The following is a 19,449-nucleotide window of genomic DNA, read 5'->3' as shown; positions in this document are numbered from 1 at the left end:
GGAAAAATTTGGTTGGATTCAAAAAAATTGTTTCATGATGAACACCTCCTCAGTGGTGAGCATGTACAACAACAAAAACTTAACTGCACTTGCAAGAATGAAAATGAACTCCCATGTAATTTGGCATTAAGTATTGCAGTCACAGAAACAACACATGTCACACTTTGTGATAGACTACAGAGGCCAGGCTGAAGGCAAATGAATTTTATACACCAACCAACTCCGTCTTGAGGCAACAATTCAATTTTTAATAGCAGCTAGGCAACATCTGTACATACGGAGTAGCCCAAATTAAAATCTAAAACAAAGTGAAACACTGGCTCCAACCCCACCAATTACCCTTGTTTGGCTCATAGTAATTTATCTTAACATACCCCATAGTCAAAAAAGTTTTTCTCTCTCCCCCAAGAGATTTAAATATGTTCTGAAGCCTTGGCACTCTAATTCTAAGAAAGACAGGAATTAATTAGAACACACAAAATGAGAGCAAAGTGTAATGCAGCACAAACTAATTTCATAAAGGAGGACTTTGTTAAATCTCAAGCTAATTGGAAATTTTTAATCCTACACCTAAATAATGCTTTAAAATGAGGTGCTCCGCTTAGTCCTGCATTTCCATTCATGAGTTACTTTTCCCAATTTAACAAAGCAAAACTGTGTTTTTTTTTCTTATACGAAATCAAAAGAGACACTTCAAAGAGCAATGGGTAGCTGATGTAACCAAACACTTACTGCGTGAGACTGTCCTCAGTTCTGAGACATCACTGCTCTGCCCCTGAAACACAAGACAACAACACTCAGATTTATGGCTTGATTTTATCGATTTACTCATTCAGCATCGTTCCCATCTGAAAGCTCTGTGAAAACGAAATAAAAATGGTAATATGGGGACCCATGTGCAGATGAGTTATCCATTCTAAACATCAGCAGAAAATCAAACTCCTGCAAGAGGAGACAGCGCAGGGCAAGACATGGCACAAACACTTGGGAGAAATTGGATTATGGTCTACTCTATGACAAAAGTAGCTATACGGCCAACATTTTGATTTTGCAGAAATACAATGACCTTAGAAAACTGTATCACATAAATGTCTTCTATTTAGAGTACCAACTGAAATGTCCTTTTCTGAAAATCACTCAAGTACCAAGCAAAGCAATGTTTATCCTTAATGTTCATCCTCTGACAAAGCTGTTGCGGTCAAGAGATTTTGTGAACAGCACACACACACACGTCAGGCACTGCAAACATTTCTGACTAGCCACCACATGTATACTATTTATGCATTACCATATGGGTTCATTTTGTTTGGAATGTAAGGGAAAACTGAGCCCAAACCAGCTGCAATCTTTGAATACTCAATCACTTACACCCTTTCAAGTCTTCATACATCACTCAAAAGCAGCAGTCTCTACAGCCAGCGTCGAAGCCATGGTCCTGTATGTTAACACCGAACTAAGTCAAGGAAATCTAACCACTGAAAAAGACTAACTCACTGGGGGGTTCTTATGATCACTTAACACAAAGTATGATACACAGAGCAGCTGCAATTTATAAAACTGTAAATCCATCTAGTTTTTCCTCTTTACATTCTCTGCAGACCATTCCTATCTGAAAAATCACCCACTTTGGGATAATACTATTGGAAAAGGAATAAAGCATAGCCCTCACATGTCAAGTTAGACTGTTTGCACTCATGGTTGATTTTTAATAGCTGAAGGCTGTGATGTTATCCTCACAACCTACTAAAAATAGCTGCATGCCAATTTATTGTATCTACGGTGTAAGCATCCATGTAAAAACAAAGGTTTTCACTTGAGATTTGGTTTTTTTCTTTTCTTTTTTTTCTTTTTTTTTTTGAAAAGTGCAGGTTTAAAGGAGTAAAAATCCAACCAAGAAAACTACAAGAGAACAAAATCTAATGAGAAACAAGATTAATTGATCAACACCATCGCCCATTATTGCAAAGACCTACAAAAATCCCGCAAGGTGTCATTCACTTGTACTCACTTAATTAATACAGTTTGGTCCTAAATTACTTGATGAAGGCAAGACACAATGCTAAGTGAGTACAAAAGGCTGCCAGTGATCAGGATATTTGTTTCCCTAGCAACAACTTTGTAGAAGTTAATCTTTGCTGACTACAAAAAAAAAATTCTTAATTGTTATGTTTCTGTTAAATGTTAATTAATTTGTATAGATCAGATCTGATTGGACTGTTATTGGTGACCATTGCTCTATTTGAAACTATATGAAACAAGCCCATTTATTTGATTATTATTATTATTATTATTAATGTAAGATGTATTAGTTTGGACATAACAGGTTAATGCGTTCTTGACCCAGCATATCTTCAAAACTGTGCTGCCTCATGTGACCAGAACAACAGGCGCAAAGGCTTTCAATGACCCACCAGAACAAAACTGTCAAGACACAATAGGCAAAAAAGTTAAAAAGTAAAAAGTCTCTTTCATCACTCACTCTCCATACTTTCTTAATCAGCCCCATATAAGAAAAGTGAACCGGATCTCTGATAACTTACACGTATAGTCTTGATACTCTCACACCACTTGCAACAACATTTGTTGTGCGTCATCTTTTCATGGGTCACCTTACAGTTCCATCTGTGTGACTCTGTTGTGTGAATACCAGTGTTAAAAAGAGATTTCTTCTACACTTGCATGTTTGATTCAATATCACAAGTAGAAAGGTCATTCTCTAGTCCCAAATAATTGGTTGTTGCAACAAGTCTTTGAACTGCTACAAGGCTGAGCCTCCCGGAGTTACTCTGTCTGGCTCCATGTCATCGTTTTAAGAACAGATAATGACATTGGCCCCACAACACCGAAAACTGTTTACTAAGTCATGAGTAAAACTAACAGGTAACCTGGTACCAAAACAAGTCCCTTCTTTATAGTCTCCTTGACAGTCCTTGTGTTATTTGAGGGCTTCAGCTCGCCGGTAAAGTCAGGGTGAACATCATGTTTGTGGACGACTGAGCATCTCATATCTTTTCTTCAGTCGTTAATCTTGCCCTCTCAGCTCTGACAAAACAACACTGTCTGCTACAACATTCAATTCCAACACAAAAAGTAGCGTGACAGTCATACCGTGCAGCAAAAAGAAAAGGTGTGCTGGTTGATGTAGTGGATAGATGGAGAACTGTGAATACTGTGCTACTTATGGATGGAATTATAGTGAGAATTAATTATAAATAAATAAATAAATAAAGCCCCTTTTTGCTGGGGGCTCCCTCTGTCACTAATCTCTGCAAGCTATAAAAAAAAATATTGATGATACAATATCACAAAACATAATATTTCAATACTGAAATATATCAGTATATTTATTTGCCTTTTTTAGTGGTATTTTCTGCATGTTTGTGTTCCAACTACAACTAGTGGCCAGTGTTGACATTTTCAATATTTACCATGACCATGAGTTTCCATTAAGTATTATTTTCTTTGCTTTGCCGTACTGTATCTCAGTTGCCACACATGGGTACATATGGGATAAATTAAATGAAAACATGGGAAACTTTGTTAATATAGGCCCAATATAAGCATTTTACAAGATATACTGCAGGACATTATAAGTACAAGACAGAGTTGCAAAACTCTGATGTATTCCCATTGCCTGTCCTCTGTCTCATCAGGGTAAAGGAAGAATTTAGGTTCACTAAGCCTTAGATACTGGCTTTTGCTGATCCACACATTTTTAGGGATGCATTTCTTTTCTCCAGGCTCTTATCAGGCCACACAATGTTAGGTAAAAATGTAATATTCAAAAATGTGGCTGCAGCAGCATGCCTAACATAGCTAAAGCAGGAAGTGTTTGTGGCAGCAGTGACCAGATTTTAAATGCATGAGGATCAATAAAAGAAGGGGGCTGTTGAGGCACAGCCTTCGTGTGAGAGAGGGATGGTTTACAGCTGAAACTGGACAAAAGGTTTGCATTAGTCGTGTGACTACCTGGCTAGGAATTATGAATATGGAGTCAGTTCATTCATTCTCAGCTGGCCTGCATTTCCTGCAGCAGAGGGGCCAAATAAATACCAAACAGCCAAACAAGCAGACCAGACCGCTAGCATTTTTAACATCTGCCCCATTAACACAGCAGGGAGACTTCAATCTCAGAAGCATCATTGGTTCAAATAAAGCACTGCGACAAGCATCTCCAGGCAGAGAGAAAATAGACCAGAATGATGAGTGAAAAAGAGTAATCTCCCTGACATATTCCTAATAATCCACCTCCCCCGTGCTGCTCCCCCCAAGCTCACCCAATCATAAAGTGTCAACACTGACCTACAAAAAGGGACTCCCGTCAAGCCTCACATGTTTGAAAACATCAATCACAACAGACAAAGAGGGTACATTGAATTATACAGTATTAACCTTCAGGGCTTGCATATAAAGACCACAGATTTATTTATGCTTGTGTGTTAAGAGCCTGTGCACCGTTCCTTACAGCAAGCTGGCTGCCAAATTGATGAACCTGCGCAGTCCTCAGCAGGGGACCAGCACCTTTGATTAATGAGTGCAAACTTGTGGAAAGGGTAAGAATAGAAGAGACAGGGTGAAAATGGGTGAAAACACAATTATTAGCAGTCCCGCTTTTACTTTCAAAAGGACAAAGGAGAGAAATGGACTTTAAAAGGCAAAGGACCATAAAAATGGGTCCGTCTCATGTTCTGTAAAGACATACCGAGGGGGGCTATAGAAATGTGATCCATACATGAAATGGTGAGCACTGTGACCAGTCCAGAAATCTGGTTACATTTAACACGACTTGGTAACCGAGGAAAAATGACACGTAAGAAAACTAAACTGACATCAGTTCAGGCCTTGAGCACAAAAAACTAACGCTGCTAACATTTAAATGCGAAGTTGCTGACTCTTTGGATTTCTCAGTGTTAAAATATTAACATAACGTATTAGAAACCTAGTTCACAGCACTTGAACATTGTTCTCTCTGCAACGGTTTTCAAGGACAAGTCTTCTGAATAAATATGAGGCAAATTTAGTGACCTTCTACCTGTGTTTTGATTCACTGGCAGTTACTGGATGCATGCATAACACATCAAGGCTGTGATCTGATTTATCTCGCTGCCTTGGCTATTGGAGCCATTTAAATGATGGACTTTACCGGGAATCATGTTTACTGCCATTTTACTTGAGACTGTGTGTGCAAAGGGCACACACTAGTTCATTAGCTACAATCAATTTAAAGACAAATCAGCTCCACTGTTTAGCAGACAAGAGAAGCCTGCCAAAACAAACTAAATGGTGCAAGTTAAATTTACACCATCAAAATAAACACCATACACCCTATCAGCACCACTGTTTACTAATCACCATGCACCACACAGTCATGAATAAAAAGGATGGCTGATGGCGTGATGACAAAGTTTGACTGGACCAAATACAAATTAATACCATAAATGAAATTAGTGATGGCTGAATTCCCTCTAGCTGCAAATTGTTAGCACACAATCAAACTGTCATGGCTTACTGGGAACAGAATGAAGCCATTGTTAATGTGAGTGATCCTTTCCTGATAAATGACCATTTAAGACATCTGCTGTAGAAAAAGGCCTATGTATGTTTATTTATGTCCAATGTCGCTGTATCATTTCAGGTGCATAGACTTGCCTTTAATGTTGTACTTTAAATGCAGCAAAACATCTTCCAGGTGGTGATTTTTGTGCCACTCTTTGTGTGATTAAAATTAGCAGAAAGAGATACTGCATCTGTCATTCACATAATGTTTTTTAAGGTTTCTAAAAATCTGAAGAAGGCTAAGCAAAATTGCAATGGCCTGATTTCTACATTGGGAGTTAAGTCCACTTGATTATTACATCCACTACATGGTTTCAAAACTGAACTTCTTGGGCTTTAAGCCAAATGTGTGATATGTCAGATGAAAGTGCTTGAATTGCAATGTCACAGCACACCCAACCAGCTTTTGAAAATCTCCCTAGCATAAATCAAACTCCATAAAACTTAATAGCCTATCATTCATTCGTGCGATTAAAACACAAGTCGTATCATTCAGATCTTTTCTCCTCCAAAGTTTCAAACTTTGTTACTGGCAAACACCGTTTAAACAGAGTGTGCTGATTTAAATACACCAAGATGGCGAGTGCCTTGTTGTTAATATGAAAGCAGAAAAATGGAGGGTATTGTCATAATCTCAAAGGGTAAATTTCAGCCCAGACTGCAGCTGCAGCATTAGCTAAGCTCTCCTTTAAGAGGAAGCGACAAAAAGAGAAGATATTGAGGGAGGACCTGCGGGCAGCCCCGGCTTTAATACGGATAATAACATCTTTTAACGGTAGGAAAGACGAAGAAGCTAAAACACTAACAAAGCCCACCTGTATTATATCTATTTGGTTAATTTCATAACATGTTGTCACACGCAGGTCGAAAGCCACAGTCACAGTTAGCCAGACAACACTTTTTACATGATACACTCACACAAGAGGCTTAAAAAGCTGACATTAAGACAAGCTGACTTGGGTACACGTTTTTAAATCACACGTCCGTTAATGTTTCTGGACAAACAGTCGGTCCGCGGAGTGGACTAGCAGGCAACAAAGACGAGATCCATACTCCAAGGTAATGACAAGACCGAGCGGCACTGCCTGCCTGCCTGCCTGCCTGTGCCAAATATTAACGCTGCCGCCGGTGACATGTTAACGGTAGTTGCTCAACGCTCTTCTTGTGACCAACTTCCGACATGACAACAGTTATCTTCCGAACAAAGTTTAGATCAACAACACTCGAAAACGTTACATCTACTTTGAAATTAACTTTTCTTTTCCTCTCTTTGTGGCCGTGTTGAACTCACAGAGCGGACAACGCTTCAATGAGGCAAGTGTAAAGAGGGGGAGGAGGGGGAGGAGATGGGGGGGGGACAAGGATGCTACCGGCTTAGCTTAGCTGTTAGCCCGACCGACAGAAATTTGTGAAATAACACGCTAGTGAACGTACGTTGGTGCGTGATAGCTAGCGAGCTAAAGGTTGCAAACTCCCGAAGGCAAAGCAAAGAAAATGAAACTCACCTTCTCGTCGAAAACTGATGTATTCCTTCAGGAGAAAACACCGTATTGATTTACTTCCCAGTTTATTTTCTTGCGCCGTTTAAGGGGTGTAGAAAGCCATGAATGGAGAGTCGGTCTGCGGTGGGAGTCAGGGGTTGGCAGTGTGACTGAGTGTGTTGGTCTCTGATCGCAGATTGAAGAGGCTCTCTCCTCCGGTTCACTCCGAGCGACTCAAGAGAAGTGACGTCAGCTCAAGGCTCCTACAAAGCAAACTTTTGTCGTCGTCCCCCTCCACAACACACACACACACACACACACACAGAAAAACTGCAACCGGTAAGTGCACAAAGTGGACTGTCATTATCACCAGCCTACAAAGGTGGGGAAACACGAGGGTGCAGCTGAGAGGCTCTAAATGGAGAACAAGCAGCGATTTAAAAATACCGTAAAGATTCCATTAATGAAATGAGGACGCAGTTGACAGGACGCTTTTGTTTCAAGATTTATTATTACAACAACAACAACGATGCATGCGTAAAAGTGGGTAAACTCCATCACGCACAGGTGCGTAAGTCTCATGAGCTTTCAGTTTCCACCACATCCCTGACGTGACTGGGAACTGTGACTGTTATAACTTCTTTATTTTCCTTCTTTGTAACATTTTGAATTGATTCAAAAACATACTTAGCCTGGTTTTGTATGATTTATATATATATAAAAATTAAAGACAACAATAGGTTTTAAGACAGACTGCCTGTTACATTTGGTGGTAGATTATACAGCACACACCCACATTGTTTTGTAATTAATAACACAAAGGACAGGACTTTGAGCATGAAGTGTTGTATCTGAAAGTAAAAATGAGTGACAGAAGATTTTTTTAAAAAGGTTTGATGGTGCTTTAGTTTGTGTAAGGCTTAAGTTCAGTCTTATTGTTCCACAAGTAAAACTTAGCAAAACAGACTCATCGGTAAAGACTCATCCAGCGATAAGCATAATAAAAGATCAACATTTTGAAAAAGTAACAAGCAATAACAGTAAGAACAAAAAAAAACAAAAAACAAAAACATAGCAATAAGTTCAAACGGTCAGAGTGAGGAACAGTTAAAATTAAAATAGGAAAACCAATACATAAAAACAAGTATAAACTGAGAAAACAGCTGCTGGTAAATACAGAGGGTGCACATTAATGCAAACTAATGTGCAAACTAAGCTGCAAACTAAGTTTTATTCCACATACTTGAGACATAAATGTTTAAATCTTCTGCACCTGAAGAGTACATACATTCATTTTAAAGGTAGCAGCAATTGTCTGAAAAGTGTGGACTGCACAGGTCAGACACATACAAAGCTCAAATACAATAGAGAAACGATTAACTATTAATCCATGTAATAAGTTATGAGGTACATCCTGTTTATCAAATAAAGTGACGCCAGTCAGGCGAGACCTACCATTTTCTTTTACAGTGCATTTCATTATTAATCTCGGCAACAAACATTTACGTAACCGTGTAGATAAAACGGTGTAAAAATGTTTCACTGCAATGCACTGATGTCGATCCAGTGTTTAAATGTCATAATCACACCTTGTCTGTTTTTAAAGACGTGTCAACGCTCAGGAGATGGAGATGGATTTCAGTCCGTGGCACTGCCCCCTTTTTTTTCCCAGAGCATATTGTACATGAAGCTGGATACAGTAATTAAAAGCACAAAGCATGTTGATGTAGAGAGAGAGAGAGGGGGAAAAAAAAAATCCTTGTTCAGCATTTGTAATTTGAAACATTTCTCTTTGCTTTTTTGCCTGTTCTCCATCCCTTATTTATGGTCATTGATTTTCCCCCTTCAGTTCTGTGTTGTCATTTCAGATGTTGCAGTCACAGGAGCTGCAGACTGACAGAGTGGACTGGGTGAACGCATGCGGCGAGAGAGGGGAAAAAAAAAATGATTTGATAAATTCGTCAGCCGAGCCACAGGATACCTGGTTTTTAACTGTATTGGACAGTCTTCATTAGCGAGAATGAGCAGTGAGAGAGAGAGATCAAGGCAGCGTCTCTTTCAAAAGCCTTTTTTTTTTCCGGCCGTGGTTTTTCCACATTGCACAATCAAAATGTCAGCCCATACCTTGGTCATTTGTAACATAATAAGTCGTAGGCGATGGCTGCAATGCAGCAGCGTGCTGGGGGAAGGGCAAACAGTCTGTCCCCTTTAAAAGGATTTTTTAAAGAGTCTTGATTAGAAAGTATAATGAGATACCAAAGACACAGCAAAGATGATCTCTCCGGAGACTGATGGAAAACAAATTAAGATGCTGCTTTTGTTTTTAATTATTATTTTTCTATCAGTCCACAGAAAGCTCAGTGTAGCCCTGAGGCACAGGAGTTGGACTCGCTGTCATTGATTTTTTTCCCCCCTGACATATTTAAATAATACAGATTTTAATCATGTCAGCACACAATGCTCTGATCCCTTTAACACCAAAGCCTTCCAGCACTGCATGTGCATTTGATTTAGAAAATAGCACAGTGTCTGAGCTAAAAACTGGGCAAGTTCATTGCTTAAGTGTGTCTCTGTGTGCATGTGAGTCTGACGCAAAAGGTGAGATTCGTCAGATATAAAAATATAAGCCTCTATTCAGAGTCACATTGAACCTTCTCACAGTAGAGTCTCAGTAGCTTTTTTTTGCCATGCATTAATAGGGAAGGCTAAATTAATAATGTAATGCATTGGGGTGTTTTTTTGTCTTTATGTAAATACATGGCATTCTGTATTTTAAATGATCATAAAGAAATCAAAGTTTAAGCATTCATACCGTGGCCCTGGAAACATCTTGACATAAAACAGAGTATGGTGCTGTTGATCTGGAATGGTCCTACAGAGAGCAGTCATCCAAACAGTGGCCTTTGTTTTCCTCTGTTAACTGGAGCATGTTCCAGGATAGTGAATGGGGGAGAAACATGAGACTTCCAGGACATGAGAAATAGATGCTCTACACCTCTGTGTACAGACAACTTTACCGGGAAAGACAGGAACATGAATAGAAGATGAGCCGAACAGAAATAACTGAATCCTGAGAAAAAGAGAAATGGGATTGTGGTGAAACCGGAAAGACAAGAAAGAGTTGACTTGTCCACAAGCAAATTTCGTTCTGTGTCATATTTTATTACTTGATAATTCTCAAGCTCGATGAACTTATGTTTTATGATCCAGAGACGCTCTCATTTTTATTCCATCTGTCACCCTACTGTACGTCATATCTTATTCATGCATACCAATGTCCATTTTAATTAGTCATTCTGGGTCAGTGTAGACCTCTTCCTGCTTCAAGCAGTGGTGTGGCAGATGTGTGAATGAGGTTCATTTGCCATTATTTGAGCGAAAATAGGCCATTACAGCGGCTGTGATGAGACAACAGCCCCGCTGTGGTAATAAAATACATACATCTTCAGTTAAACAGAAAAGATGCTGTTAGGGATGCAGCAGGATAAATCACTTAAGATGCAATGTGTTTGTGAAAAAAAAAAAAATTGGCTATGTCACAAAAGGTTTACCATAGATTCAATTAAATTGTTTTCAAAAAATCAAACAAGTAATGATCATAATTAGAGATATCATAATTATGCCTGTGCAGGAAAACAAATTGAAGAAAACACTTCCTTTCGTATGTCGTTGTACATGTTTTTCTCAGTTGTAGCTGGTGACGTGCAGGAGCTCAACAGTTTTCGGTAGCGTTAAAACAGATTATAAATCTGCGTAGGTGAAGCATTTAAATTTGAGTTTCAAAAATGAACGTCTGCTGAAATTCAACCAGTTTCAAAAGGTCCAATCTGTAAACATGAGGTGCTGCATATAACTGAAGTAACACGTGAAAATAAGCATTTTGTGTGTTTCTCAAGCATCAGTTTTGATCATATTCTACTCCAATGTTTACCTTACTGTATATACAGTCATCTTGACAATAAACAAATAAGTTACAGACATTCCTGTGCTTTAATCATTATTATATTAAGACCTTGTAAATCGCTTCCAGACTGATAGCATGTTGTGGTTTGATTTTTGGTGATTGGAGTTTTGTTGATATTTGAATCAGGAAATTCTCCTTTAAGCTCTGTCTAAGCAGGACTTTTGTCATTATCTTTTAATACGCAAAAGCAACAGTTTTAACATGTCCAGCCACACGTAACACCACAGATACTGTAGCTCCTGCTGCTCCCACATGACCCCCACACTGCAGCCCTGGTATTCCCCAGTCCATCTCTGCTGTTTGGAGCTTTATCTTGCTTAACATGTTAATTACTGGCTTTCCTAATCATCAAGAGGACTTTAACCTCAGCTTGGAGACAAGATAAGCTTTCTATAACTTAGCACCACATTACCTTGTGTTGGTATTTCAAGATGTGTCAAGCCAGAAAATCTAAGAGGTGCGTCGTTTTTTAAAAAATTGTTCAGACAACAAATATTATCACAACAGTATCAAACTGATGATCTTCCATGTTTTCAGATCTCATTAATTAGTGTAAGAAAAAAAAGCCCTTCCCTGCAATGTCAGTGAAGGGACTTGACAGAGATATGAGTCACTGTCCCACCTTGTGGCCAAATCTAGAAATGACCCAGGACGCTTTGGAAGACAAGGTTATGTTTATGGTTCTCTATTAGTCTGCTATTGGGTCTACTGGTGCCTCTGATAAACGTTAAAAACATCAAGAGAAAGTATTCAACAAAAAGAGTTATACGCAGCCAAGATTTCAAGATAATTTGTTAGATGACAGATTTCCTGGAAGTCTAAAAATAGATATGCATGAATGGGAATAAAAAGAAGGAGATTTCCTGCTGAGTCCTCTCGGTTCTGTTTCATCTCGGCCCACGCTGAGATGTCAACAGAGCCACTGGACATTTGGAGGGAGTGACACTTCTCAGATGACAGCGATTCAGACATCCTCTCAGAACTAATTAGACTCTAACCCCAATTTCGGTGTCCTAATTAATCATTTTCTCCTCAATTATGCATTGACATTCAGTATATATCAAACAAAAACGCTCTATACAGATCACACAGAACAGAGAAAAATCATTCTTTTTCTCTTAACCCTAACCCCTAATTTTTGACACTGTTGTACAACACACTACTGACAGCATACTACTAGAAATACTTCCTGTTACTGAAGTGCACAACTTTCCAACTCAGATAAAATTAAGAGCAAAAACAAGTTATTCTTATAGACAAACATACTTTATTATGAAAAACACACAAGGGCTCAGATCCTGCCAAATTAATCTTAAATATTGCACCATAGCAGTTATGCTGTTGAAAGTGTACGACAGTATTAACAGGGGTATTCTACATTATGCAATGCATCCATCACAAATCTTGATTGTCTTTAATGTCACACAAATGACTTTATTATATCCAATACCAAAACCACGACTATCCTCTTAAAAGTAAAGCAACGATAAATCAAAGATGGCACTTCATAGGCGAGAAAAAAACACCACTTCACCTAAACCCAGAAAACACATATTATATCTTTGAGTGGGTAAAAAGCACATAAAGGGCAGATGAACTGCGAGTGCAGCTTATTTTCACGACAGACAACTTGAAAATATCCTGGAATGAGTGAAGACAGTTTCATCACTGTCATGATTTTTTTTAACAGATCCCATCTTTTTGCTGACTTTATTTCGGTAAGTCTCAGACCAGGACAGGATCAGGTCAGGACAACTTTCCATTTATGTGCTGTGCAAATCTACTCCTCTGGAAATGCTTACATGTGCGAAATAACAGGGCAGCTTCTCATATTCAAGATATTTACATGTGCCCCTGATAGCCTGCGATTGAGAATCCCTGATTCATTGAACACTGCTCAGAAGGGAGCTTTCTATCTCCGGGTGACATTCAACAGGGTGGAAAACCTGCCTTAACATGTGACTGGTCACATTATGCCAAATGTCGAATCCAGCACTTTTGGAGCATGATGCACATTAGGGACTCGACATCAGGATGTCTCAGTCTCTGCTGTATCAATTGATAATTCTTATTCCGATCTCCTTCTTGTTAGTCCCCCAAGGTTCTAGGAATGCAACATTATATTGCTGGGGTAGCCTTGTAACAGAAAATGCTTGTCTGTTCATGAAAGGTACACTATATAAACAAAAGTATGGGGATACACCTCTTTATCATTGAATTCAGGTGTGGTATGGGGCTGTTTTTCAGGGGTTGGGCTTGACTCCTTACTTCCAGCAAAGAGAAATCTTAATGCTTCAGCATACCAAGACATTTTGGACAATGTTGTGCTTCCAACTTTGTGGCAACAGTTTGGGGAAAGACTTTTTCTATTCCAGCATGACTTTAGGCCCCCATGCACAAAGCAAAGCTCCATAAAGACATGGTTTGATGAGTCTGGTGTGGAAGAACTTGACTGGCCCACATAGAGCCCTGATCTCAACCCCATCCAACACCTTTGGGATGAACTGGAACGGAAATTGCAAACCAGACGTATTCATCCAACATCAGTGTCATCAGTGACCTCACAAATGCTCTACTGCGTGAATGGGCAAAAATTCCCACAGAAACACTTCAAGATCTTGTGGAAAGCCTTTCTAGAAGAGCGGAAGCTGTTATTGCTGCAAATAGTCTATATAGTGTATGTTCATTTAATCCCTCCCTCTCTCAATGAGCAACAGTAATTTACTTTTAATATGCAAGAGAGAAATCATGATCAGAAAAGTTATCAAACAAAAGCATAGTGCCTGATAATAACCCAATGTTACATCAAATCACAAATGACATGTAGAGTGGGTTACAGTTACTGATGAAAATGCACAGATGATTCCTTGTTAGTGCACATCACAAAAAAGTAGTGAGATGTTTATGTGCCACAGTGAGAAGTTAGTATCACATGCCACGTCATTCTGAGTTATGACAATGACACGAGTTAACCCAAAACTGCTTCTGTAATCGTTTTGTTTCGTTTTTTTGAAGTGGATTTCTCTTTGCAGGAACACCCACCCAGTGAGGAGGGTGTGACGCTACCTACTGCAGAGCAGAGAAAAAGTTCTCCTATGGCACGCTGTCAGTCTCCTCAGCCTCCACCAGGCAGGACTGGTCTGTTTCCAGGACTCGGAATGGAGGGTGGTACTCAAACGCTGTGATGATAGATGAGCCAAGACTGTGCCTCTGATGCAGGAACCAAATAACTGCCGAGACTCCCACGATAGCCACCACGCTGAGAATGACCAGGGCGGACAGCAGCGCACTGGGCTCTGAAAAGCACAAACAACAAAGCAAGGAAGGTCACTACCATAAACGCAAAAATCACAGAGGAATAAGTAAAGGAACTGTAAAAAACAACAACAACAAAAAAAAAGCTCAAATGTTGGCTTACTTCGCTTGGCCTCCTCTGCCTCTGAAGGAGAAGAACAAACAGTGAGCCAAGCGGAAAACAAGCTGCATTAAACTAGACTCTGGAAGACGTTTACATGTTGCATAAAAAGTGTTCAGTCTTACTCTGATTCGTCTCACAGATCACTCCGTTCTCCACTTCATCCACACAGCTGACATTTTCCCACTTCCCTGTGTTGCTGTGCAAAGCCACACATGTCTCTATGGGCATGAGGTCTGACAGTGAAGAATAGCTGTTCTCCCAGTTAGTGAATTGCACAGGGTCGTTGTTGAACCACCTCATGTCATCACCTGACAACATACACCAATCAGTACACCAGCAGGAACCACAATCAGGAGGTTGTTTCTCCCTTCTGCTTTGCTTTGTTACAACACAAATAATGTTTCTGATGTTGTCCCCTCCTCAGGATACACGCTAACTGAAATGTGATTTAGAGTTTCTGGTGGCTTAGCTCCCCAGACACCTTCAATGACTGCTTATAGGGGGAAAAAAAAATAAAAAAGGATTTCCTGAGTTTGTTCCAGGATTGAAAGGCGACGAAGAGTCAGTGTTGTTATAAAAGCTTTAAAAGTAGCTGACATTAGCAGAAAGTACAGGACAAGTTAACTGACTTCATATTCTCTAAATCAAACGTGTTAGATGTTGTCAAGAAAATAGAAGAATAACAAGACACTCTTTAGTTCAGATTATTTTTGACAAGTTAAGATGTGTTTGTAGAATTCTGTGCCTTTTTCCCATCCTCTTACCTCCAAACAATTGTAAAAAGGTTGTATTTTTTTCCTCTCTGACTTCCATAGATATTGTCTGACGTTTTCACAGTCCACCCGGTCACATGATACTTACTGTCTGTCTCATAATACATTCCCAGCCACACGTTGACATTGCCTTTCCACACCTTTGGGCTATATTTAATGACAAAGTCATTCTCCTCAGCACTCTGGACAGACAAAAGCTCTGGGAAAAAAAGCAGAGCAATGTACAACAACAAAAGGGTTACACACCGAGTAGATAATACAATCCAACTGTCATTTTGTCTTTGAGAAAGTATTTGAAAATAAAAATGTCTCAGGTACCAAATCCTTGGCAGAGGGTTTTTGCTCTTTCAAAAGTGTAGGATTTGATTCTGTCTTCTTCTCCGTGGACAAAGTGGTAACATCTGTTTTCAAATGGCACCCAGGTACGTCCATCTGCCGGGCAATCTGAGGAAAATCACGGGACAAGCAATGTGAATGGAAAGATTTTACACTTGATTAGTCCAAATGTCTTTTAGCCGTGCGGCACCTGTATAGGATGCTTTAGAAGCACCAGGATAGAAAATGAACAAAACCCTTAGTGTAACATAACCACGTTTAAAATGCTGCAACAACTTTGCATCACGTTTGGTTAGATACCAGTTAGTTCAACAAACCCACAAGAGACTGTTCAGCTGAAACTACTTGGTTAGTTTCAACTTGTGACCACTGTTCCTCTTTAGCAGTGTCCTTGATGTCCATGTTTAGAAAATGGTGTCATGATTTTTCCAGACTGTTCTCTGTACAGTGTTTTGACTACTACTCCTGTTATTAGAAATCAGACTATTTTCCTGTGGAGCTTTGTTGTCCGCCTGAAGTTGCTTTAATAAATACTCACATATCTGTCAGACGTAAGTAACAAACTCACTTTATTGTTGGTATTTTATTGATTGATGACAGTGTTAGCTTCACGTAACGCTACTGTCCAAAGATCTAGTCTGTGTAATGGGTTTTTCTTCGTTCCACATTTCCCATGACTACAGTACACCAAGCCCCAGTGGGAAAACAGATTTTTTTAATGTTTTATTAGCGTTTCGCAACATGGGTAAGCACACAAGCTTGACCTGAGTTACGTGTAGGGACAGATTGTGATAGCTCAAAAGTTACGTTTCCGTATGCAACAGTGACGGTGTCGACACTCGAGAAAGTTTGCGTAACAGTGATACGTTTCCAAGTTGTCGTACGTCGTCAAAACCCAAACGTTTACTGACGTGACCTTAAACGCCGCACGGAACAAACGCACAAAACCGAAGAGAAAAAGAGTCGAGTGCTCTCGTAGTAACGCGGGCCTACACTGTGCTAAAATCAGCCATAGCCTGCAGAAGATTACACAAAAATGTAGCTAGCTCAGCGGGGCAGACTCAGTTTTAAACTCTTACCTCCGGCCAGACTCGACTGCAGCTTTATACACAACAAAAACAGAAAGCACAACACTGGTCGGCAACACCGTTTCTTCACTGACTCCATGACGGCGACCACACACATAAACACACACACACACACATAAAAAAAATCACGTAACACCAAACTAGTTTTCTGACTGTTGCACGACTCAAACGTCCGCAACAACGTGAGAGATCCCTCCCACACACACACACATGCACGCACGCACGTAACACAAACAAAGATGGCCTCAACACAGTATATACGCACAGCACTATTTTCAACTATAAGTTTTACAAGTTAATGTAGTTCCAAGTGACTTGGACATAACAGCCAATAAAAAGCCAAAAGAAATTTTGAACAACGTTATCTGCTTAATTAACGTAAATTCGGACAAATGTTGAGCAACGCTGCTGTGCCTCACACAGCCGTTATGTTCTTAAGCAAACAGTCCTCCAGCATCGGGTTATGTTGCACTCAGGGACCTCTAGGTGGTGCTGTACGACCAGTGTTCACTAGACTGAATGAGGTTTATGGATTCGCAGTCTGTTGGGTTATGATGATATTGTTTACTAGTTTTTCTCGCCTTCAGTTAAAATAAACAGAAGAATTCTGTGGCTAAACTATTGGTTGCAAAGAATGTTGTAACTTGGGGCTCTGGGTAATTTTGATGAGTATTTCTTACTATTTTCTGAAGTTTAAAAACAAATCAAATATTATTATTAATAATAATAGTAATAATAATAATAATAATAATAATATGACTAATCCAGATGAATCCATGATGAACTGTCATTTGTTGACTTTACTGCTTACACATGAATGCGTGAGTAACTCACAGGGGCCAGTTTTCTGTCTTGAGTACTTTTACTTTTGACACTCTCAAGTACAATTTTTCTGATGACACCATAAGACTGTAGTGAGCGCTTGGGGAGGACTGAATGTGCTGTCAGCTGGGAGGCCTCTTCCTCCTCCACACTTCGGGCGTCACAAGCAATGATTGAGAGGGATTATTTCTGTGTGAGTCTAAACATTGTTTTTTTTTTTTCCTGTATATTACGCCTGCAAGTTTTGTTATAATGATTGCATTTGCAAAGTGTCTGGTTGCCTGTCATAGGGATGCAATTTATTTTTTCATATTTTTATTATTTCTTTTAGCAACATATTGGAGGTGGGGGGCATTGAATGCTGGGGAAATGTGTCCCAGATTGCATTATTTCTGTTATTCCTGACATATTTTGGTTTTTAAAAAGCCACTCAGAGTTGAACCAACAGCTCTCTACAATGTTCTCAACAAAAAGTGAAGACTACAAGATTTGCAGCGGATGTATTTATTGTTGGGGTTGTGCAGGCTGTGTCCACCCCCTGTATCTACTCACTATTAACATGTCTAGTCAAATGTTGGTTCGGCCCATTAAATAATGCTGTATTAAGACAACACTCATGCCCGGATGATCAAAATCAATACAGTTTGTAAATACCTTTTAGGGCATCAGTTTATAGGAAAAAGCTGTTACCATTTCCTAAGTTACAAACATTTAACAGGGTATGAATGCAGGATTCTTCCTCATAGGACAGGTGAGTGAAGGGACAGCACAAAGCCTCGGGGGCAGGGTGGGTGGTGTTTGGGAAGGGGGCGAGTTACAACTCCATCGCTTGCAGGCGCAGGTGGCACAAACACAGACAGCTGGAGCATGAGTTTTGCTCCTCGTCTGGAGCTGGTGGCTTCCCGTAGGGTGGCACAACACCCTGCAGGATACCGTGGGGACCCATCTGCCATGGCAAGGCCTGCTCACAGACGTCTCCCCCATCCACCCACCCTACGCCATACCTCCTGATACACATAACTTACCCCGTCTAGGCCATGCATGTTGTCAACAATACCATGTGACAGTGTTGATATAGTCCTTACCAGGTCCTCACCCTATGGGCTGAAAGCATAGCAACTCAGGAATACTGGTAGACCAAGTCAACAGAGCTACTGTGCAACTTACACTGACATCTTGCAGGTTTGCTTTACCAATGTAGAGACAAGGGTGAGCTTAAGTTCAGTTCTTATAATTGATCCACGGGGGTGTTTGAGACAGGTTTGGTGTATACTGAATTTCCTTAATTTTATTTATAAGACACATTTTAGAGGCAAGCATCACCCTCGATACACAGAGACTTTCTAGTCTGTGGCAAAATGTGTTACACTGATCTGCAAAAAATAATAATGTCTCATTAATTCACTGGGTGAATATCTGAAAGGCTGGATAATGTGTAAGGTAGGAGATTGTCACTGTCACATTAAAGGAGTCTGCTAACAGCAAAGTGACCTTTGTGTGCTGCTGCTAATTGGAGGAACTAAACAGATGTTGTTCCTTTTCTTCTTCCGTTTCTGAACCTCAGCTGGTCGAGAGCCGCTACGGTATCTTTCATTTCAAATCATTCAAATGAAGAAAAAAAAAAAAAAAAAAAAAACCCAGCACAAAACCTCTGAGGTGTTGTGACATTTCTGTGCACGTACTGTATATTCATACATTTTTTATGGCATATATGTTGTGTTTGACAATCTTCATTGTTTTTGTAAGGACAAATCAAGCAAGACATTAGCACCAAGCTGTCTTAATAAAGCTAATTAATGAACAAATGCATATTTTCAAAATTTCAAAAATAAGGCCAGAGTCCTTATTAAAGTTAAACTGAACGTGAGAGACAATGTGAGAGACGGTGCTTGGATTTCAGCCCTCTGAAGCTGCAGCCAAGATACAGTAACAACCATCATCATATTACAATTTACTGTTCAATTACTTAAAAACTGTCAAATTACACAAATTATGTATTTACATAACTTCC

General features: G+C 39.7%; 2 protein-coding genes and 1 long non-coding RNA gene across 4 annotated transcripts in view; 1 reads left to right on the top strand and 2 right to left on the bottom strand.

The window, feature by feature from the left end:
* Positions 1-7,263, bottom strand: part of LOC124066738 (bromodomain adjacent to zinc finger domain protein 2B-like) — a 47,940-nt gene extending 40,677 nt beyond the window's left edge. For both annotated transcript variants that reach the window (XM_046403465.1, XM_046403466.1), the window contains exons 1-2: positions 7,062-7,263; positions 733-775 (exon numbers count right to left, since the gene is read on the bottom strand). The gene's annotated coding sequence lies outside the window, so the exon portion shown is untranslated. The remainder of the gene's footprint in view (positions 1-732; positions 776-7,061) is intronic.
* A 22-nt stretch (positions 7,264-7,285) lies between these two features.
* LOC124066741 lies at positions 7,286-11,015 on the top strand. Its single transcript, XR_006844645.1, has 2 exons — positions 7,286-7,376; positions 8,906-11,015. It is a non-coding gene; the product is annotated as an uncharacterized LOC124066741 (long non-coding RNA).
* Positions 11,016-13,781: 2,766 nt separating this feature from the next.
* cd302 (CD302 molecule) lies at positions 13,782-16,816 on the bottom strand. Its single transcript, XM_046403463.1, has 6 exons — positions 16,608-16,816; positions 15,511-15,636; positions 15,281-15,391; positions 14,542-14,727; positions 14,420-14,440; positions 13,782-14,297 (listed from the first exon to the last, which is right to left on the bottom strand). Exons 1-6 carry the CDS (start codon positions 16,711-16,713, stop codon positions 14,095-14,097), a joined length of 753 nt encoding a protein of 250 aa, XP_046259419.1. The 5' UTR covers positions 16,714-16,816; the 3' UTR covers positions 13,782-14,094.
* Positions 16,817-19,449: the final 2,633 nt, after the last annotated feature.

This window comes from Scatophagus argus, chromosome 11 (assembly GCF_020382885.2).
Source record: "Scatophagus argus isolate fScaArg1 chromosome 11, fScaArg1.pri, whole genome shotgun sequence".
Classification (NCBI taxonomy): Eukaryota; Metazoa; Chordata; class Actinopteri; family Scatophagidae; genus Scatophagus; species Scatophagus argus.
This window is presented reverse-complemented; position numbering and strand designations above follow the sequence as displayed.

Coding starts and splice junctions, on each gene's coding strand:
- cd302 (XM_046403463.1), bottom strand. CDS start 16,713: ATGTGTGTGGTCGCCGTCATGGAGTCAGTGAAGAAACGGTGTTGCCGA. Junction 15,637..16,607: donor GCAGTCGAGTCTGGCCGGAG/GTAAGAGTTTAA, acceptor GATTTTCCTCAG/ATTGCCCGGCAGATGGACGT. Junction 14,298..14,419: donor GGCAGAGGAGGCCAAGCGAA/GTAAGCCAACAT, acceptor TGTGCTTTTCAG/AGCCCAGTGCGCTGCTGTCC.